Raw genomic sequence first — 23831 nt, forward strand, 5'->3', positions numbered from 1 at the left:
TGGCATCACTATACATAATAAATATAAATGAAAATTATGTGAACCTTAAGTATGATTTTTTAAATGGAATATGTAGCCGTTAATATACTAAAAAAACAGTTATGGTAATTTTTTTTTACGTCGTGATATCTGCAGTAAATTCCGGGTTCGAACCCTGGTCTTAGAATACATTCCAGCCCACAAAAATAGGTTACGTGAGAATTTTTAAAAATAATTCATAGTAGATCAAGAAGAAAACACAGGGATAGATAGTAAGAAAGAGAAAATGACAGAAAGATAAACAGAAACAAAGGGAGATAAAAATACAAAGATACAGAGTGTCAAGAGAGAAAGTGATAAGCATGTAGAGAAGCAAGAAGAAAGAGAGGGACAGAGAGAGAATGACAAATAAATAGGTTATGATAGAAAGGCGAGGAGAAAGAGGGAAAAAGCCAAAAAGAAATAGAGAGACACAGAGGTAGACTAGAGCAAACGAATAGTTAGAGAAACAAGAGATAACAGAATTGAGAGGTGAATTAAGAAAGAAAGAGATAGAGAAATGCAGGATAAAAATAGAGGAAGGGAGAGTGACAAATAAAAATAAAATTATATAAAGGTAAAGAGAAACACAGGAAAATAGAAAGAAAATAGAGAATAAAGAATGAGAGATGGAGTAGAGTAGCAGTTGAAGAACAAGATAAGAATTAAAAATATAAAAAAAAGAGAAAGTGGAAGAAAAACTCAAGAAGATGGTGAGCGAAATACATTTCCATTTCTTTGAAGCCATGGTCAACCATCCTGAAAATATTCCGTTCACCTCTGTGCCTAAATTTTTCTGCCGACATCACTAACTCAATGCCATGATTAGTCAAATGTCGAAGGAAGGAGACGCCAAATAACAAGAAATACACATTTTCATCCTCAGCGTCGCCGTTAACCTTGGAAAGCGAAGTAAAATAAACAAAAAGTACGAAATTCTCATCTCGCCATATTTGTTTACACCTGAATGCATACTACACTGTTGCCAAGTTTAGCTATCATCGTCACGCTAACCAGACGATAGTAGATTGGCAACGGAACACTTCAGTGTGTGTGCCGTGTCGCTTCCCGATATAAGGGATGGAGAACACGCGACGAAATAAACTGCCGAAGAAAGAGTTCAGGGCATTAGTGAGCTGTTACCAATGGAAAGCGTTGAAATGGAAAATTGACCCAAATGACGTGTTTAAATCCCTCTGTGGATACAAGGAAAAAGAATGTATGACGTCAGCTTTCTTTCCTTTTGCATGGCTGACACTCGGAGGGATTTGGAATGAGTCAGGGGGGACACAACGCAACGTTTCTCGCTTCGTTTAATGATGCGTTCGGATTTTTTCAAATGGAGAAATATTTGATGTTTTGCAGGATTTAAATGATGATGAAAATATAAATGAAACAGACGTAAATATGAATTGGGAGCACATACGTAATGCAATAGAATCAGCAGCTAAAGAAAGTATAGGATACCATAAACCGAGAAAAAGTAAGCCATGGTTTGATAATGAATGTCATAATCTAATAGAAATAAGAAATCAGGCTAGACTTAGGTGGTTAAATAACTCTGATGATACAAATCTAAGCAATTATAATAGAATAAAGCGAGAAGTTAACCGCACGTTTAGAAGTAAAAAAAGAGATTACTTGAAAAGCAAAATTAACGAAATTGAAACAAACAGCAAAAATAAAAATATCAGAGATTTATATAAAGGTGTAAATGAATTTAGAAAGGGGTGGCAACCTAAAGTAAACTTGATAAAAGATAAAGACGGTGATTTTCTAGCTGACCCAAGCGATATTCTAAATAGATGGAAGAACTATTTTAATGACCTTTTAAATGTCCATGTAGGAGATAAATCAGAAGTAAATGAAGTCCACACAGCAGAACCTTTAGTTCCAGAACCTAACTTGACTGAAGTTAAAGATGCTATTAAAAGACTAAAGAATAACAAAGCACCTGGCATTGATTTAATACCAGCTGAGTTAATTAAATATGGTGGAAATTCATTAATATGTCAAATTCATAAATTAATTTGTTTAATATGGAATAAAGAAGAAATCCCTCAACAGTGGAAAGAATCCATAATTGTTCCTGTGTTTAAAAAAGGTGATAAAATGAACTGCAGTAATTACCGTGGAATTTCTCTACTCTCAACAACATACAAAATATTGTCTAACATTCTTTTAACAAGACTAACCCCATATGCTAATGAAATTATAGGTGATTATCAATGTGGATTTAAACGTAACAGATCAACTACAGATCAAATGTTTCACATCAGACAGACACTTGAAAAAAAGTGTGAATATAATCAAAATGTCCATCAGCTATTCATTGATTTCAAAAAAGCATATGATTCGGTCAAAAGAGATAAATTATATAATACATTAGTAGAGTTTGGAATACCTAAGAAGCTTGTTAGTATGATAAAAATATGCACCAGTGAAACAGAAAGTAAAATTCGTGTGGGTATTAATATGTCTGACAAATTTACAATTCATGATGGGTTAAAACAAGGAGATGCATTATCTCCATTGCTCTTTAATTTTGCCTTAGAATATGCTGTAAGGAAGGTAAAAGAAACTAAAGAAGGACTAAAATTAAATGGTGTGACTCAGTTGTTAGCATATGCAGATGATGTAGACTTACTGGGGGATGATGTGAATACAATTAAGAATAATGCTAAAATATTTTTCAAAACTGCTAAAGAAATAGGTTTGGAAGTTAACAAAGAGAAAACTAAATATATGCTTACAGGCCGAAACCAAGTGTTAGATAATAATCAAAATCTAATTATTGATAACAACTCCTTTGAACCAGTTTCCAAATTCAAATACTTAGGAGTAATATTAACAAATGAAAATTATATTAAAGAGGAAATAAAAAGTAGGCTTAATTCAGGAAACGCATGTTACTTTTCTCTTCATAAACTTTTGTCTTCTCGTTTAATATCTAAGAAACTAAAAGTTAAAATATACAAAACAGTAATGTTGCCTGTAGTATTATATGGGTGTGAAACTTGGTCCCTTACATTGAAAGAGGAACATAAATTGAGAGTATTTGAAAATAAGATCCTTAGGAAAATATTTGGACCTAAAAGGGATGAGGAGACAGGTGAGTGGAGAAGGTTACATAATTTAGAACTACATAATTTGTACTCATGTCCAGATATCATTAGAATAATTAAATCAAGAAAACTTAGGTGGGCAGGCCATGTGGCACGAATGGGAGAGGAAAGAGGAGTTTACAGGATTCTTGTTGGGAAACCAGATGGTAAGAGACCTGTAGGAAGGCCAAGACGAAGATGGAGGGACAACGTTGAGATGGACCTAAAGGAAATCTGTAGGGATGGAAAAGAGTATATAGATCTTGCTCAAGATAGGGACAGATGGAAGGCCTGTGTTGCTGCAGCCATGAACCTTCGGGTTTAAGAAGGCTAGAGAGTTAGTTAGTTAGTTATTCCTCTGACACATCACGCTCTGTTTTTACACAGGTCTACTAAGCGTTTATGTAGGTACATAGTAAGGATGGGTGGATCCGACCCTGTATTCGGATTCAAAAGCCTAACACTAATATGTAGTTATATGTGCATCAGATTCAGTGACTATCGGGTTTGAGACTACGTAATCAGGGACGAGATAGGGGCCATAGTATAGAAGTTGTAATTTCTCAACATTAGATGTCACTAGTGTTGTACACGTCAAAAAATTAGATTTAGTATGTAATATATGCTGGTAATTCTGATTTCGGAAGTAGTACAAAAGAGGAAAAATATTGTGTAAATATGACGGAAAGCAGTTTGAAATATAACTAATAAGGACTCCATATAGGTTTTGTTTTCTTTGTGTCCCGAAACTCTTAGTGATCCTTGTGTATTTACAACAAACACTTCTAAATCTGCTTGTATAACATTATTACTCTTGGTGCCTCAACGAACGAAAAAATTCCACAAACAGCATAGGAAGTTGTCAATTTTGAACACCGATGTCACCACTGTTAGGAAACTTGTAGAATTAGCTTTAATGTGCAAGAATTGTAAGAATTCTGTTTCAAAAGTTGTTTAGAAGGTCGAAAAATTTGTGTGAATATGACAGAGACTATTTTGAGATATTATAATCACCAAGAGTTCAATATAGCATTTTTGTTTTCTTTGTATCCCAAAACTTTTATTGGTCTCTATGTATTTATATTTCACCACATCTATTGCTGCCTCAAGAAGAAGAATGTTGATTTTCACATGCTGTCTCAAAATTTTCAGAGGGTATATCCTAAATTTCATTAAACTTCAAGTGGAAGTCGTGTTTCCATTCACTTTCGATTATGTTTCCATTAGATGTATGGACGTAATCATTTAACTTCTACAAAAAATGCCATTGATGGTACTTTATTGATGATGATATAATTGGCATAAAAGAGGTATGTTATACAAGTCATTTTTAAATGTAAAAAATTATTTAACGCATTCTTTAATGATTGTATTTAAACGTATAGGTTAAAACACAGCATGTTATTGTATTTTATGTCTTATTGATATTGCTTTTGTGAATTGTCAGTTTGTATACTGCTAATAACACTTCGAGAAAAGTATTTTGAAGACCGCACTATTTGCACTGGGTAATGAAGTATTTTTCTGTAGCTATTTCTATTTGTTTACTTGAAAACACTCCGAAGTTACTATTTTTACACGTCACCATTCTTGTACACGTTTTGTACAAACTCTTGAATTATCGCCATTTGCAGCATGGTGATCTTGCAACCATACGCTGAAACTGATCAGCTAATGGGCCTCCTCATCAATGTGTCCCCGATCACATGAAACCAGAAGTATTTTACCACAATATGCTCAATGAGGTAAAGGTCAAATTATATAAATAAGAAAAAGCGAAGCGAAAGTAGAAGAATTATATAGCTACGTCGTATACCGCCGTATAGTCTCGACTACAACCTCGCATTGTTCCTATGGAGCAAATATCAATTTCTTTCCGTTTCATTTCATCCTAACTTTGCTTAGGCGTTCCAGCTAGAAAACAGCTAGGCATGCATTCAGACCCCACGTCTTCCACACGCTGAAGACGGTTTATTCCCAACGAGGGTGCCGCCTTATTTACGATCCATAATATTCCAAGATCTTCACCATTAGCAGAGTGTGTAAGTTATTAGTTTCTACACCAGATGGCATCTCCATAGCTTTCTTCCCTTCTCTCTCCTACAGCCAACAATCGTTTCTCATTCTTTTGTTGTGCCTGGCAGGATGGGATGACAGTGGACCTGGCGACTGAGCAAGAATTCTTTTTTTTGCAAATAGGGGAGGGTAAAAAATAGATGGGTGGGGAGAGAGAATGAAAGAAAATCTGAAAGAAAAGAAAGGTAGCCTATAGAGAATCGTAAAAAAGGAAAAAAAAAGTGTTCGTTAAAGAAGCGCGAGTCTCATTGCTGTCTTATCTTGGTAATTTCACCAACTGCTTCGAAGGAGGATAGAACAATGGGCAAAAACGAAGAATGGGCAAATAGGTGGGGGGTTAAAAAGAGAGGGGAAAGGAGATAGAGAGGGAAAAAGGCGATAATATCGTCGTTCTGTGAGAGCGGTAAAGGAATTGATTTTATTTATAGGTCTGTCAATTACACGAGTCCTTTACGGTCTCTTCTGAAAAGTCGTTCGGTGTCTTCTCCCCCCCACAACCCCCCACGATTTAGCTTTCCTGCATCGTCTTTCCCGCCGTTCTTATTCCTTTAACTTCTTTCCGTGACACCGAGAGGTTCTCATCTTTCTTCCGACCCTCCTCCTGTCTGTCCCTATCGTTTCCTCTCTTTAACTCATTCTCTTCCGACCTCTCTCCCAGAAAAATTTAAGACCGCAACGAATATCTGCTAATGTACCACTGGCAGTACAAACAGTGGAGAGCTCATAGCTAGGCTAGGCACACTTTTTCTCCATGTGTAGCCATGCAATTATGGCAATTGTTGGCGAATTATTAAATACAATGAATTTCATGTTACGTATTTTTAAATATTTTGATGTCTCATGGAGTTAAGTTAGTTTTTGTATTACATATTTTCCATTTGGAGAACTTTGCACTGTCTCTGGCGAAATTTCCGATATATCCACTCGAACAAAAAAATAAAAGTTCAGAAATGAAAAAATCACCGGTCTAAACAGGTTTTGGTTACATAAATATCCTAGCCTAAACCACAACCAACACCTTCTTAAATACACAAGGCCTGATTAACAATAATAGCTTTCATGCAACGTCATCAATAGTAGGTTATGATCGTAACACATAAGCGTTCCAGTTGCAAATGTATGTTCAATAGATGAAAATTGATTTCGTGTGAACGCAGTGTCTTTAGTGCGTGTAAAAATGTGTAAATAGCCTTGTATAAATAAATATCCTAGCCTAAACCACAACCAACACCTTCTTAAATACACAAGGCCTGCGTAACAATAATAGCTTTCATGCAACGTCATTGTATGTGTGATGAAAAAATGCAACACCGATTTCCTTTTTGCCGGTATAACTCTCCTCACATTCATATCGCGGCACTTGCGAAATTTCTGGACAACATATGCGTTGACCACATTCTTCCTGGTACTTTAGTGACCCAACGGATCGGTAGGTATGTGGAATTTTTGATTGATGATGCATTTCCGAAGAAAGAGTCCTGATCGAAAATATACTGTTGATGCTCACAAAAATTTGAACCATGAGCGAATTAAGACGTCAATGTTCGCGAGGAGCAGGTAAAGATTTATAGATAGATAATCCTTGTTCTCATTCTCACAGAGAAGAAATATAGCTTAATAAGCGAACAGAGTCTCTGCACAATGTTACAAGCCACAAGAAGAGCGAATTCAAATGGTTGAGGATAGATGGCAGCACCAGAAAGTTAAGTTTTTATCGTAAGTTCTTATGAGGACAAATCAAAGAGAAATCAGAATAAATGTTGGACAAAATTGGTTAATGATTGGACAAATATACATGAAAGGATGGCAGTGTAGGAAAATACGAAAGGTAGGCGCTATACACAACAGAGGACAATGACTCACTGACACTCTATTCTCTGTCCCGGGAATATCTGGAGCAAGAGAACGGAAGCAAATATCTTCGCAAGTAGTGACTCGAAACAGTTCGACTACTGAACACGTACGAGGGGACTGGATTGCAGTTACCAGCGTGTACTGCTTCGCTTCGCCCACTCGCTTTCTCCTCCACAGATTCCCGGCATAGAGTATAGTTGGACTGAGGCAAGTTAATTTTTCACCCTCTCGCTTCGTTTTAGTTTCAAGCAGTTACAGATTTACAACCCTTTTAAGGAGCAAGTTCTGGTCCTTGCCCCACGTTGGGCGCCACTGAATAATATTAACCCCACCCATGCGTGGAGGTGCATCTTCATTACGAATTTATACTTCCTACCAACCTTCAGATATTGCATGCTTACTGAGTGCTGGTAAGAAGGATAAATAATTGCCTCAACGTAGAGGAGGTAGCAACAAACTGTAGCGTTGTATTTTCTAAAATTAAAGTCGCCATTTAAAATAAAAATTACATTCACCATTCGCAAAAATATTTGATGTTGGTACATCTTGTGTGCACACTAATTTTGTCTGTTCTTCAATAAGAACAACTTCACCATTAAAATGCATGTGCTCAGACCTAGATGTATGTACGTTGAGTCTCAGGGCTAACAATACCGTGTTTACAATTTCATTTAAAGCTTTTAGGCTAAATTACGTCATTTGGTTAATTCATTTTTAAATATTTTACAATGTTTCGAATTTTTTTTCTTTTCCATTCAGTGGCCCTTTTCAAGTGATGATCCGGGGCTGTAGCTCCCGCAGACCCCTCTTAATCCCAGCTTGCCTACAGTGGCCCTATCCTCTAAATAAAATTTTCAAATGCCTGTTTAGTGCTGAAATTCTGAAAGAATTTTGCGTCGTAGGCAGAGAAATTGTCATGTGTTCGACAAGTCACTCCAAGTAGTGGCCTCTAGCGAGGGAAAATCAAACTAATCCTCGTTCCTGTCTTTAACCAGTCTTAAGCGGCGTGTCGAACAAGGATTGGCTCCTTTTTGAGAGCGCCAAGAAAAAAATCGGAAAAAGGCTACTTTGTATGTTTGTTTGTTAGATCGTCTTCATCTGCTTGCTGGTTCCTTAGTTGCTGGGCGGGGCCACGGCTCGTCGAAGGCGTAGGAAAAGGAGGATGCTACTCCCGCCCCCCTAGCCCCCCCTTTCCTCTTCTTATCGGCAGTTTCTGGTTGAGTGACCACGAGAGCGGATAGGGTGAATGGATTGCTTTATCTTGCCCGCCCCCCTCTCCTCCCGTTACTAATGGAAAGTTGATAACACGAAGGAGAGAAGAGAGAGAGAGAGAGAGAGAGAGAGAGGCTGAGAAAGATCTTCGAGACGAGACGAAGAGAGAAGGCACAAAAAAGAGGATGCTGAAAGGAACAGTGTAAATAAAGGAAGTGAAAAAAATTAGTTTAACATGAAAGGTAAATTAGTGTATTATCGGTTTTCCTTATGTCCTACAATGCCCTTGTTTTGTAAACGAAAGAGGGATCATCTGTGTTAATATATATTCAAGATTGTTAACATTGAGGATGGTTCATTATGGGACAGTCAACGCAACAACTTCTCTTCATAAATACCTCTGGTACAAAGAACGAGACTTGTTTGATTCGATTTGATTTTTGTGAATTGTCGTCGCTTTTCTGCCACTTTGGCTAGTTGAGACGATGAGGATTGAAAACGCATGACCCAGCACGAACCCAGGACACCTGCGTCATAGCCTGGTATACTAACCACTCCACCGTGGAGGTCGGCTGCTTTGAGACTTGTCCAAGTCAAAGTTTGTTTTTAAGCACGCTTTATGTTCAGATAGGCTAATCGGGACTGGACCTATAGTTCATAATGGGACCCAAACCACTGTGCAATGTGGCTCCACCGGGAATCTGACCTGGGACAGCGTTACCTTCAAGTTATCCTCGAAACCTTTTTGGAGACTTGTAAACACATGTCTACAAGTTCGATACTGGTTCGAGATTAACTGCCCGAAAGTCTCGTCTTGTTCGAGTTTAATGAACGAGAATGTACAGCTCGACCGGGATGAGAAAACCCCTAATCAAAAACGTGAACTAAAGTGTGCAGTCATTTGTTTTCTCCTCTCGCTTCATTTCGCTTGTGTCCTTCTCTCTCTTGCTTCCTTGCCAGTACGGTTTCCCCTCCATAAAGGTACAAACACTTGCCACTGAACGAAGGTGGCGACGATGTATTGAAGAACGCCGATCGTTTTGGCAACGCAGTGGCAGTATTACACGGCAAGCAGCTGATTGCATCGCTCGCCTAAAGTTTAAAATTATACATCGCCAGGGGGTTTTCTCTTCTGGGTCGAGCTGTAAAGCACATAAAAGTTCCACCTAAAATAAAATTGCTTTAATTGCAAATTGCTTACTAGGCAACTTGGTCTGACATAAATAAGGTTTTCGTGGCTGTGTTTACAGGTAAAAGGTGCACAAACTCATGTTTTAACTTGTTTTAATAATAAGAATTTATTTCCTGTTTTCGTGTCTATAATTTCGAGACAAGATTAGCGGGTGGAATAACATACTTCTCTCGTAATGGGTGGATACGTTTTTCCTAACAATCGCCAACTACAAGGAGAAAAATAACATGAAATTTAATTTATGCATTACACATGCATTCACTGATACAACCGTGAGTGTAATTGTTGATTTCTTGATTCGTCTTATCCGATACATTTGTAATCATCAAGAAATATGAATTATTAGAATTAAGGGAAACACTGTAATGTACTTGAATCAAAATTTAATAAACATGCTTGTATTTATAGGTTTCATTGCATCATTAGTTCTTAATACTGGTTTACTTCCCATGTATTTTTATGTTACTCTTTTTCCTTCTCATGTATTTTTATGTTACTCTTTTTTTCTTCCAATGTATTTTTATGTTACACTCTTTTTCTTCCCATGTATTTTTATGTTACTCTTTTTTTCTTCCCATATATTTTTATGCTACTCTTTTCTTCACAAGTCTTCTCATCTCGGTTCAACTGCATGTACAAGTAATGCTCGTCAAATTGGTATAGTTGAAGTCCTGATTCGAACTCCAGTTCGGTATCTTAAACATAGCTCGAGAGGACGTATCTGATTTCGAGCCATCACCTGTTTTTCTGAGAAGCAGTGTTGTCACTTTTATACCTGCAGTTTTTAGAAATTCATTCATTCACTGCGACGATATACTCCCTAAGTCTCCGCATTATATGAAAAAAAAATAGCACAGCACAATGATACAACCTAGCAACGATAACGCAACCGCAACCTCACGTTAAGAAATCTCGAAAGAAACTGAATTGGCAACATCTCATTTACTCCACGTGGACTTGACAAGTACTGCCAGTTTCTAAAACGGAAACTATTGGTTGGAAAGGTTTGAGGGGAGAATATATTGGGCTCCACGTGGACTTGACATATGGTTGTCAGATAAACTGATTTTTTGGAACTTTCTTTGAAGTAAAGTGGCGTTCGAAACAGGACTTCAATTGTACATAGGTTGTCAGCACCTTGTTTGGCATTTTGTTTCAATCGCTCTACCTGTCATTGCTTGAAAGAAATAAGCATGCTGACGGACAATTGGCTTTGGTAATTCTTATGATCCCACTCTATGATCTATACAGGGTGAGTCAAAAGTCCCTTACCACCCCTTAGCCTATAAAATGAAAGGTAGTGTAGATTGCAGCAATTGGTCATGGTAGTAATATGTTAGGCCTAGGGGGAAACTTTTGGTGCATGTCATGACAACGTTCGCCATCTTGGATCCAACTTCATTTCTTTAAATGGAAAGTGGGGCATGTGAGGTATGGTTTTGGGCTAGAATTTCAGCAGGAATTCAGTGGTGAAGTCCAAGATGGCGGACGTTGTCATGACATGCACCAAAAAGTTTCCTCATAGGCCTAACATATTACTACCATGACCAATTGCTGCTATCTACACTCCCTTTCATTTTATAGGCTAAGGGGTGGTCAGGGACTTTTGACTCACCCAGTAGATTCGAAGTCACAATGTGATGAGGATGAATAGAAAGAACATGAAAGAACAAAGGGAAGTTCATTCTATGTTCGGGTCTCGATCCCAAAAAAATTCTCAGGTTAGAGAATGTGTGTTGGACCTTTGGCCTCAGGCAACAAAATCCTTTCTTAAAATGTCTCCCCTTTTGAGAAACCGCTATGATATTCCAAATTCAGACAAATTAAATTTATAGCATTCAAGTGAATCTCGTGTGGGTTTGCTTTCGCTGTTTAGATATTTGCAATACAAAATGCATTCACAGTACCTGAAAACTACTGAACAAGGGGAAAAGCACAGCACTTGAATACTGTACAAGAAATTCTGTAAATCTAAGTAACTTTTCAAATTCGTAATCATTATATCAATGCGGGAGATATTTTCGAAACACTCAATGGTAAAGCTAAGTGTTTAGTTGTCTCCTTAACCTTGCTCCTCAGTTACATGTCCATGCAGACATCTACGCCACTGGACAAAAGCGAGAAGGCAGGTACGAAATATATTCAAATGTGAATACCGTGTTGCAAGAGTTGCACAAAAAGTTCTTAGACTGACAGAGTTGCTTCTTCATTTCAGAGCTAGACATCGCCCCTTCGGATGAAACGAATTCAGGGGACAACTCCAACGCGGACTCGAACCAAGGAGGGGCGGAGGACGACCAGGCGAGACTCAGGCTCAAGCGGAAACTTCAAAGGAACCGGACGTCCTTCACAAACGAACAGATAGAGAGCTTAGAAAAAGGTAATTGGAATTTATATTGTATGTCAATTGAAATGGAAAACATGAGTCATCTGCAAGATTCTTTGATAGATGTTTTAGTCATTACTCATTCGATATCGTTATCGTTGTGTATTTCAAGCAAAACATCTACCATTAAGTCATTATGTATTAACAGTAAATATGTTGAATTTCGGTTATATGCTGTATTTGGTGGGCACTGCCCCACCCAGAAGTTAAAGTGATGTTTTTTAAATAATAGTTTTAAAGTAAGTTGGAAAGAAATATATGGACCAGAAAAATCATTAGAATATTCCTTTCAATAATATCTTTTTTTAACAATCCAACTGTCATAAACCATAATCGTTGTAAAAGTAAAGCGATTTTGTCTTATGGATGCGGATTTACAGAAATAATCGCCATGGAAAAACAATAATGGTCGTTGGGAAAAGTTATTACTGCAAGTAAAATACATTTACTGCGTATGAAGTACCACTGCGGTCTAATATGATTAATTGACCATTGTTTCAATCATGGATAAGACATGAATATATCGTCTGTTCGACATTTCAACCACGACGTCATTTTGTAAATATTCGAAACATACCTTGCAACTTAAATTTTCCTTCATAATCATTCACTTTATTTCTGCAAATAACCTCACTCTAATCTTCAAATTGGGTTTACCTTCATGTAATATCATTTTGATCTTTAATTCTAAAAATATTTCTTGAAATGCTAAAGCTACCAAGGTCTAAACCCATTCTCATCTTTCAACTTTCAGTTCTATGGAGATTTCTGGATAAGTGCCAAGTGCTGGAGAAGGTGATGGTAATTCAAATAAACATGAAATTCTAGATAGGTTAGAAGAAATTTCATTTTTTCTTCTTCAAAACATGGATAAAAATGAATCATTCAAATTTAATTCAACTATTGATATACATATGTTGAAGACAAGCAATGTGAAATAATAATTAAACTTCTAGCAGATAGAGGCATTGATCTGGGCAAGTAAATTCAAATGAGAATAACAAATGACATCTATTAGAGTTTAAACAAAAATCCATACTATCCATGTAAGAGCCAATAGCATCTCCCAAAGCTTACCGATGTTACCGTGAACTGGCTCGAAGGCCAAGTGAGAAAAATCTGCTCAGCGAGCTTCTTATATACTTTTCGGTCAGTGCGCGTGCGCCTCTAGTGACACGTCAGGCGAACTAAGTAAAACTTGTGCGAGCAGGTAAGGACATCTATTCAGCAACAGGTGGAACTGCACGCAACATGTAATTTACAGCGGGGTAGAAATGATGGAGATGAGTGAAATGTGAGCAATATTCAATATAGGATCATTTCAAACACGTTCTACGTTTTCTGAATGTTCCATCACGTGTTTCGTACGAGTTTTAAAAGACATTTCTCATTAATGGTTGATGAAAACAGGACGAATGGTTCGAGAGAATCTTCAAGTTAGTGTTCTGAAACATATTAATCGACACCACCACTTTAGAAACGTTACAACCACGTTGTCTTTCAAGATATGAAATATTACTTTCTTATTAATGTACGCAATGCAATCCGTCCTGTCCGTTTCTAATTTTCCCTCTATCACTTTCTGTCCTCTGCCGTTCTTTTATTGGGACAACCTTCGACTTCGCAGACCCGAGAGAGGACTAGTTGTTAATTAAACGTTGCTGGAATGAAATGTCAATAGGAGGAAGGGACGCGAAAGACGAGAAGGGGGTGCGTTATGCAAATACGATCTCACTGGTTTCCCCGACGTTCAAAATAAACTTGACGCCTCGTCGCCGAGGGGAAGCCAGCTTTCTGAATCATTAGATTTTTCCCAGCTGTGAAGTGAACGGACTCAATGGCTTGCTCGAGAGGCTCTCGGCTGAACTTAGCTAGTTTCCTCACTTTCCTCTTCTCGGATTACCCAACTTTGCGGGTTTCTTCAACTTGATGATTTTTTTTATCTTTTTTTTTCTTTCTTTCGTAGATGTCTTTACCTCGATGTCTTGTTTTGTTTCGTGATTTCGGTTTTCTTTCGTAAATTCCATCATCTTGGTAATTCCTTGCCCTTTTTTCCCTTTGCAATCTTTCCTTCAACTTGATAACTTCTTCTTTTTTCTTTGCAAATATCTTCACTTCAATATTATCTTTTTTCGTGTTTCCTGAAACTTGATAGTTACTTTATTTTTAGATGACTCTATCTTCATAATCTGTCTTTCTTGTTTTGCGTGTTCCTTCAACTTGATAAATTCTTGCCATTTTCTTTTTCACGTCTTCATTTAATTAATTTCCTATTTCTTTCCTTTCCAGAGATCTTCAGCTTGATGATTTCCTTGTAATATATTTCTTCAATTCGAAAATTTTCTGTGTTGTATTTCTTCTGCTGTTTCTTCTCTGTTCATATATTCATTTTCCTTTGAATATATCTTGACTTCAAAAAGTATCACAGCTTTACTCTTTCGGATTTCTCCACTTCTTACGGTAATACCATGGCAACATAGACGCTTTCGTGATTTTTGTAGTCTGTAATTCTTGTGGAGAACTAATGAAATTATCTCGTCCATAGCACTGTTTCGTCTCAATCTCAGAAAACTGGCTTGTTTCGTCTGGTTTGAATCTAATTTCTATTTTAGAGCTGTTTAACAAATAAGGTAACTTCTCTATTTTATACCTTATTTATTGAATGATCCTCGTGATTTATTAATTCCACTGTTCCTGTCATTAAATCATTTAGTTTATTAACGTCATCTGTAACCTGATTTGACTTCAGAACATTTCTCTTCTGCGTACGCCTTATTTATTCTTTCTACAGTGCTGTCTAGTCAAACTTATATCTTTGTGTGTTGTTTTCTTTAATTGGAATCACTACATTAAAATGTTGATAAGTTGGCTACCTTACCAAAATTATAAATGGCACTTCTCAATAATTTTACGTGGTTGGCCAAGTTGCCAATAAATCTTTAAAATATCATAATATTTTATTTCAAATAGTTTTATCATCACGGGTTCAATTCAAAAAAGGAGATAAAACACATGTTTAGCAGATACCTACTCTTCTTGTAAGGGGGAGGGAAATGGATTTGAAATACTCAAAGTCAATCCCAAGTTATGAGCGGGATATTATGGGCTTTTACATTCTTCTCCTTAACCCCCAAGTAAAAATATTTTGATAAACAAAAGGTTCTAGCATCTGAACAGAAATTAATGCATACGTTATACCTTTAGGGAACCCATTGTTGTGATTTTATACGCATAGAATTAAGTTACAATACATATCATCATAAAGTAGCGTATTAGTTTGTTGTGTGTTTAGGGGGTGAAAGGTAACAGCCACCTAACTGTTGCCAACATATACCACTACATTTTAGTTTGAGAGATTGAGGCAGCGAATGATTGCTACAGATGTCAGTTGCCTCGTTGTGTGGGAGATTTATGTCGTTGTGAAATGTTTTTTGGTGTGTACTGCAGCTTTTTTACTCCTAACACTGTCGCCATGAACCTCACACTGCATTCTTAACATGGGACGAACTTTACAGTTCCAAATTCATCACTGATTGTAATTGTAATGTAATTACACATGTTTCAATTTAATGTCTTATTACTCCATCTTCTTTACAAATTTTTTTAAAAAATTGCACACACTCCTTGCAGATTTCACATGGCAGTATTAGAGAAGAAGTCGATTTTTTTACCGTCCTGCTTGGAAATTCACAAAAAAAAACTACAAAAGAACACTTATTGATTTTCGATATACATTTCCCCTTCCTTCTCTCAACGTGTCCTTTGCGTCATTCTTTTGCTCCGTTCTTCCCCCCTCTCCCTCTTTCTTTTTTCATTTTCCTTTGACTTCAAAGAAGGAAGAATAACCATCTCTACTCAGCATTTTCTCTCGAGGGGGAAAATATCTTAAGAAGAATTTCTTGATGCCGTGTTTCTCCATGATTTTTCACAGAAAAGGATAATCTATTTGTTTTCTTACAGCATAGTTATTTGGAGTGTTGTAAATGTTTATAATGTTACGTGTACGGGTCTTTTTGCATCCTATCTTCAAAATCAAGAAATTTGAAGGTAACATATGCACAATACTTTAATTATTCGTTTATTTGTGACTTTAAAGCTGCACTCGATATGATTGATTATCTTCAGGGTTAAGATTTCTATGACTTGAAAAAATCACCAAATTATGCAAAATTGACTTCTGACATAAAAGTTTTATTTATATTCCATAAAACTTAAAAAATATGCCCTAACAATAACACAAACTCTAATTAAATAATAAATTGTGTCTTGTCGTGGGGTGAAATATTCATGGAAGATTTAAAAAGAGAGAACCAAATACCATTACCACATGTGGGGATATTTTTCACACTTCTTGCTGGTGCACTTTATGAGAATGGTTGCAATGTACATTGACGGACAATTCAATTGACTTTCAATAAAATCATTACAACCAAGAAATGTCCGCGACTGTGCAGTGGCTACTTTGTGAATGTAAATGTTGGCCTGTTTACTGCCAACAAAAATTTGTACCAAGAAAATCTTCTTTTCACTTCTACTGACACAAGAGGAGCAAATTTAATCCACTTCAGAAATAGTTGACTGTAAAGCATTCAAAGAAAATATGCTGAATATGATCGAAAATGATTTAAAGTATATATTCGCAAGTATAGAAACGATCAAATATGCATAAATGTGTTTTAACAAAGTACCTGAACTTAATTAATTTTTCATAACATATATTACTGTATATTTCAGGAAAAATATCACCCTTACAAAATATGGCATGGAAATCCTAGTCATCTTGCTTGCACGTTACATTCAATGTGGTTGTAGTATATACTTTTTGAAATTTATTACTATACGTAATATTTTGTAATTTTCTCATTTTACCACGTTTTTTATGCTTTTTCTAATCACAATGGTGAGAATGAATTGTGAAGTGTTGAAGAGAATGAAGGGAAAAACGCAATCGAATGTCCGGGTGTTAATCAGAATTCGAGCCAACCTAGGACCCTTGATTCGTGTGCAAGAAGAATTTCTACAAAATTAGAAAACATGTTGTGAACTTATATTACACTGCATAAGAACTAAAAGTGCTAAAGTAAAATCAAAACTGTAAATAAACTTAAAGCATACAGGTGGTGGAGCTGCGATGTATTCGTTTGGAGGGAGGAAAGTTAATTTCAAAACATTTCGTATTATCTGTGTGTGTGTGTGTGTGTGTGTGTGTGGGGGGGGGGGTGTGGGGGTGTGTGTGTGTGTGTGTGTGTGTGTGCAATGGGAGAAATAGAATAGAGAATGAGCATACGATTGAGCCCCAATTGCCCCTTCATTTTCAAAATACTGGCATACCATGGAACAAATTGAAGGCTAGTCCTGGGTTCATTTGATTTTTCTATTTGTATAGCTTTCAAATGAGCTCAGAATTATTCCCTACCTTTCCTTGCATTAAAAATATGCCAGAATTTTTTTTTTATGTGAATAATGTTTTCTAATAGGAATTGTATGCCTTTCGAGATAATGTGAAAGAAAAAGAAACTTCTTTCATATTACTAAAATCTACGAATGGTTACAGTTGTCTATTTGCACTTCTCACACATATTTTCAAGAGGTACATTGTGGATTGCTGACTTTATGGGGATACTGTACCTTCCATCTAAAATTTGGGGCTACAGTGTACCCCCTGATCCTGCACCGCTACATACAGGCTCTAGGGCCTCCCTCAGAGCGTAAAGACGTAGCCTATTATTTTTTGTCGTTCAGAATTCTAAGCTTTTCTTTTCATTTTTTGCAGAATTCGAGAGGACGCACTATCCCGATGTATTTGCTAGGGAGAGATTAGCGGCCAAAATAGGACTACCGGAAGCTAGGATACAGGTAAGTCACGTCAGAATGGAAGAAAACACACAGAAAGATTCGTTTCTCTCCGAAGGAGTGAAGATATTGATGACCAAACATTTTTTTAAACAAAGAACATGCAATTTGACTGGCCAGCAATGACAATAGATATAGTCATGTTTTAATTCTTTGTCGTGAACTAATTTTTCGTCATTAGGATCAAATGTTAGTATGCCCAAATGGTGACCATAATCTACATGAAATAATTGACGATAAAAATTATATCTTCCTTATTGGTCATGTGTGTGTTTTTTTTAAAATTTAACGAGTATTTTGTTTCACTTCATATATATATGTATCATTGGTTTTAGCATACCAATTCTTCTAGTATTCCAAAGCACAATCCTGCGTAGGGCGCCAAAATATCTAGCTACGGGGCTGACGGGACGCGACTATTGTTTTAAACTTAAAACTTGAATATAGATAGAGAATGATTACAAATTAAAAACAGAATCATTAAAATTACATTAATTAGGTTAACTATGTAACGGCCATTAATCTTTAAAAACGGTGACATTGGTTTTTATTTTGTTTTTTAACGGTGATTGGATGTCATTGGAAATTGACAGTCTCGGATTGTAATTTCTCCATTCAACTTCTTACAGGATACATGATTTTAAACATTATCTTCCTTACTTTCTAGGTTTGGTTTTCCAACAGACGAGCCAAATGGAGAAGAGAAGAGAAGTTACGAAACCAGCGTCGCGTAGCGGAACAAGCCAGTACTTCCCCCACACGTCTGCTCAATGGCAGTTTCTCCAATAGCATGTATCCTTCCATCCCTCCACCAATGACGATGACGGACTCTTACAGGTAGGTTTCTGCGATAATCTTGTTTTCAAATCACAATACTTAAAAACCATTCAACTCAAAATATCATCGACAATGACAATAACGACGTTGCAACAAATAAAGACATTACGTGGGTAAAATACGTATATCGTATATCAACATGTGCTCTGTCTTGGGTATAAATCTGGGGTTGGTTTCGTAGATTTTTAATGTATTCTTGTAAGTTTTGAATAGCCATGCAGTGGCGAATCAGAAAGGGGTACAGTAACCCTTTCCAATAATTTGACAGGCGTTGCCGTTCAGGCAATCTTGCTTTTAGTAGCTAAACAACAACAAAAGTTTATTTTGTCTACATTATCTCCCTATCCAAAAGAAATATACGTACATGATCTGTGCTCTTCATAAGGAAGCAAAAATTCTGATGAAATGAATTAAAAACGATCGAATAAGGCTTAGAGCTTTATCTTTGTTGGAATTGTTCGTGATTTTAAAATCTGTTTCGTATTTGAAATTAGCGATAAACTTTGAAAAATAGAAAATGATTATGTTAATATTGCTTTCGTTTATTGGCAGCACAAAGTTACATAAATTTTAGGGCTGAGAAGATACCGATACCGATGCCGATACTCTCACCGATACCGATAATTGAAAATTGCAATAATTAAAATTTGTTCAAAACATTGATCAATATTGTTATGTAAATATTCCTCTCCAATTATATGCATCAATTCACCAAGAAATTTGTTTCAGAATATTAAAAAATTACCTCAGAATATTAAAATGCATGTTATATAATCACAAAATTCGTGCAAACTTGATGCAAAATGAAAATAAAGTTTGAATTTTGCATAATTTCCAGGATAATTACAACACCATTAAGCCTTGTTTCCATGACAATGAAAAAATATAAATATGCTGACCAAGGCAGTAATTTATTTTATTAAAAACATAAACTAAACGTAACGTTTTAACCTTCTAGCAAGGTCTTCATCAGACTCTGTATCAAGTACAAAAGTAACAAGATACACATAAAGGGCATTATATATACACAACTATTAGACTATTAGAAAGTTGTTAGGAACTTTCTAGCAGGTGGCTTTCACTTTCCAACTGTACTTTCACCCAAAAGGCTAAACATAATTACTTTCATATAGAAAGTGAAGAGATATTCATATAGAATATCTCACGCTCTTTTTCCTTCATTTTTCTCCCTTCTCCTCTCCTCTTTCTCTCTTGTCCTTTCCACTATTTCTAACACTTTCTTCCATTCTTTGTTTAACTTAAGTCCCCCATTCCAGTTCATTATGTCTTCTTCACCTTTCTTCTCTATTTCCTTGGCTTCCTTCCATTTTCTCACTAGCATTCTCTTCTCCCTTCCTATCTGCTTAGCCTCATCCCACTCTATGTCATGTCCTGTTTCTCTCGTGTGTTTAAATATCGCATTTCTCTCTCTCTCTCGTACATCATCCCTATGTTGTTTCAACCTATCTTATATAGGCTCTATATGAAAGTAATTATGTTTAGCCTTTTGGGTGAAAGTACAGTTGGAAAGTGAAAGCCACCTGCTAGAAAGTTCCTAACAACTTTCTAATAGTCTGGAGGGAGTACGTTTGTGTATATATAATGCCCTTTTTGTGTATCTTGTTACTTTTGTACTTGATACAGAGTCTGATGAAGACCTTGCTAGAAGGTTAAAACGTTACGTTTAGTTTATGTTTTTAATAAAATAAATTACTGCCTTGGTCAGCATATTTATATTTTTTCAGGATAATTACACTCCGCGAAAGTCTCGCGCAGCATTTTTGCGGACGCCATGAAAGACCAAAGTGCTGGAAATGTATCGGATGGTATCGGTACATAAATTCCAACCGATACCGATACATCGGTATCGGCTCAGTCCTAATCAATTTTACATATTTTTTTTTTTTTAAATCAGACCCATGTTTGTTCATAATTATATGTGCACTTTGTGATTACATAATATCTGTTTTGATATTCTGGTGCAATTCTTGAATATTCTATCGGCTCAGCCTTAATATATATATATATATATATATATATATATATATAACTCATAAGAAAACAGGTTGACAACCCAACTCATAAGAAATGAGTTTGCCAACTCATAAGAAATCAGGTTTGCAAACTCATAGGAAATCAGTTTTGCCAACTCATAGGAAATCAGGTTGCCAACTCATAGGAAATCAGGTTTGCCAACTCATAGGAAATCAGGTTGCCAACTCATAGGAAATCAGGTTGCCAACTCCAGAATCAGCATCATCATCTCACTGATATAATATTATTTACAATTTCTGATCGATTTTTCTCCTGTATTTTATTCTCTAGACTTCAGGCTTCGCAGATAGCCTAGCTAGCTTAGAATATACGCTAGAATAGACACACAAATATGCATATATACATACATACGTGTTTGGGGGGTTGAACTCTGTACTCCCTCGAATCAAAAATAATGGGCCCCACTGTAGGTATGGTACCGCGGCAAGTTATAATCTCATTTTAATCGAGGTTAGAAAGAAAGCGATACAAGAGAAGATCAATATACTTGTATACAAACGTATACGAAATTCAAAATTATATATATTCCACATAATATAAAGTGATACTTCATATTGTACTTTTTTTTTTACATAAGCGTTATTTAAAAGTTTTACGTTATAGTTCATATTTAAATTACACGGCATAAAACAATAAATTGTTAAAGAAGATTGTTATCGGTAAGATTATTTTATATGTAGGCCTATGTATAAGATAGATATTATCATATAATTATAGTTGTGCAAATATCTTAAAATATTTTTAATCCTTTTTCTAAAAATAGGCTATTAGTTAACCGGGGCCTATTTATTCTCTTGCTAAGCTCGGCACATGTCGTTTGATTCCGTGAGCGTTCATAGCAGAAATGTCACGACGAATAAGCTGTAGACGAACTTGTGCTTGCTCGCCTAATTCATATTCAAACAATGAGTGAAATAATGTTTTTCCTTTTCCCCCCGTGGTGTTTTTTTTAGTAGTAGTACACGAAACTTTCATATTATCTGTGCCGTCTGTTAAAACTTTTCACTTGTATGTTCATAAACAAAGTTCCCGCGATATGTAAATCCAGTCGGTTTTCATTGATTGATTTGTCGCCCAGCGGGCAGCACCAGACTAAAACCACAGATAAACAAAATGTCGTCTGGGGTAAAAGTACGTATTTGTTGTCGGGGCAAAGACATTGCTTTTCTGAAAGGCCGTTGTCCACCTTAGCCCCCTTTAGAGTCGCCACCGATTACTACTGAATTTCTGTACTTTAAGAATAAGGTCTAAGTCTTATGAGGAAGAGTCGTGTATGTACCAAAGAGCGTTTTTAGAGAGTGGGTCTCCCGATAACGTAGTGGTAACGTTGTTGCGTTGTAATCAAAGGACCCTAGATTCGATCTCCGTTGCAGCACATTGTACATTGGTCCAGACTGTAGGCCCAATTCCAATTAGCCTATTGTTGCACAGAAGGAAACCACGTGATCTAGTGACCAACCATCTGTACTGCACGCTTTACTTGCGTACTTCTGTTCTTGGCGCTTTCGAACTGTAGTAGGTGACGTCACTTCCGCCAAGACCATACTTCAAGTTCTGTACTTTGTACCTTTCGGACAGAGCCTGAGTTTTGTTTGCGAGTTTACATTTTATTTAAAAAAAATAATAATAAAGTTTGTTGCATACCACGTCATGATTATGGTGGATTTTGTTCTTTTATGTAAATTCTCAGTCACTCCCTCTTCTCTCGCTCGCTCTTTCTTTCGCTCTCTCTCTCTCTCCCCCTCTGTTCTTCCTCCCTCTTTCGTTTTTCACTCTATTTATTTAGTTCGCTCTCTTTCTCTCAAGCCATCTATCTACTACATTTCACGTCGTCTTTATGCTGGGGTAGATACCTCATTTTACACAATGTTCATATTTTTCACTTCAGTTTCATTTTTAAGAACAATTCAATTCTGGGAGCCATTTACATGTATGTAATGATACTGAGTCTGTCGAAGTCATAAAAATTTTTTTATTTTCCAGTAAAACTAACATCAGGAGCGGACTTTTGTCCCAGGTTATCCATATACTTTTGAATATGAAATACACAGCCTAACGTTCCCTTATTTTTGAAGGAAGCCTATTGCTATAGATGAGGAATATAATTAATGTTTTGGTGCAATGGTCGGATAATTAGAAGAGAAACAGTTTTGTATTTTAAAGTTAGGGCATGATATAAATAATGTTGCGATAAAAAGGAAAAAGTCAAGGGCCGAGAGTCCACTAAAACTATTAACCTTCTCAGAAGCCATTCCGTTGTTATTGTAGAAAATCTTTAAAGTGCACTTTACTGTATTTGTTTCTATTTTAGCAACACCGTACATTCATTCAGATTTAAACCGTTCTGCACGGTAAAAATGATCAACCCGCCTTATTTGTGCGGTGGACTGCAGAACGAGCAGCAGTACTGTAGTGCTGTAAGAGGAGCGGAAAGAAGGCTACATAGGTCGCGTTCGTACAGTGGGAAACCTCTCGTCGTCTTATTCGTGAGTGTGTCATTGAAATTATGGCAGAAGAAACATGGTACCGTGAAAAAGATATCTCCTTCCCCTGTAGTATTTCTTATCTCTCCTTTTAATGGCCGTAAGGTGCGTTGTGCTGGCGGAAAGGTCGCACCGCACGGACGCTAGCCTTCACAAGTGCAAGAGCGTTGATCAAGCCTGCCCTATAGCGACACGAATAAGCTTGTAATGTACGCACCATTAGAATCACATAGGAGAGGAATTGTAAGAGATTGGAAATATGATGCAAATATGGAAAGGCAAAGTTCACAGTGAGCATACAGGAATTTCCAACGATAGTAAAGATTGAATTGGTATTGCCTGCAGTAATACACCTTAGGGTTTAGGAATGCCTCAGAGTAAAGGAATAATCAAGGAGAAAGTATGCGGAAAATCACAAATAAAAAGTGCTGAAGGATCTCGACTTCTTATGACGTCACCAGCTTAATGATTACCTGAGCTTAGCTAGGTTGAGAGGTACTCAGCTGTTTCTAGATCGCGTTGCCACGGACAACTTCTAATATCCCCCTCCTCCTCTCACCTTCCTCCACTTCCCCACCATCTTCCTCGCCTGCGTGAAAGAATTTTTTTTCCAAACCTGTTGGAAAAGAGCTTTGCCGTCGGATGCAAAACCTCCAACTTCGATGCTGGAATTTTGATTTTAATTATCTCGTTCCGGAATATTTTCCCGTGCTTCCTGAACCTCTCGTGAAATAATTAGCTCAGGACTTATTAGCTCGGAT

The 23831-nt window shown here is 36.6% G+C and overlaps 1 protein-coding gene across 1 annotated transcript in view; it reads left to right on the top strand.

Annotated features, from left to right (window-relative positions):
• The window catches only part of LOC145989269 (paired box protein Pax-6-like), a 278537-nt gene that overhangs the window by 247374 nt on the left and 7332 nt on the right, over positions 1–23831 (top strand). Inside the window, exons 7-9 of the mRNA XM_083124594.1 lie at positions 11672–11836; positions 17616–17698; positions 18363–18532. Coding sequence (XP_082980720.1) covers positions 11672–11836; positions 17616–17698; positions 18363–18532 — 418 coding nt within the window. The remainder of the gene's footprint in view (positions 1–11671; positions 11837–17615; positions 17699–18362; positions 18533–23831) is intronic.

The sequence above is a fragment of the Lepisma saccharinum genome, chromosome 6, assembly GCF_977018435.1.
Source record: "Lepisma saccharinum chromosome 6, izLepSacc3.1, whole genome shotgun sequence".
NCBI classification, from domain to species: Eukaryota; Metazoa; Arthropoda; class Insecta; order Zygentoma; family Lepismatidae; genus Lepisma; species Lepisma saccharinum.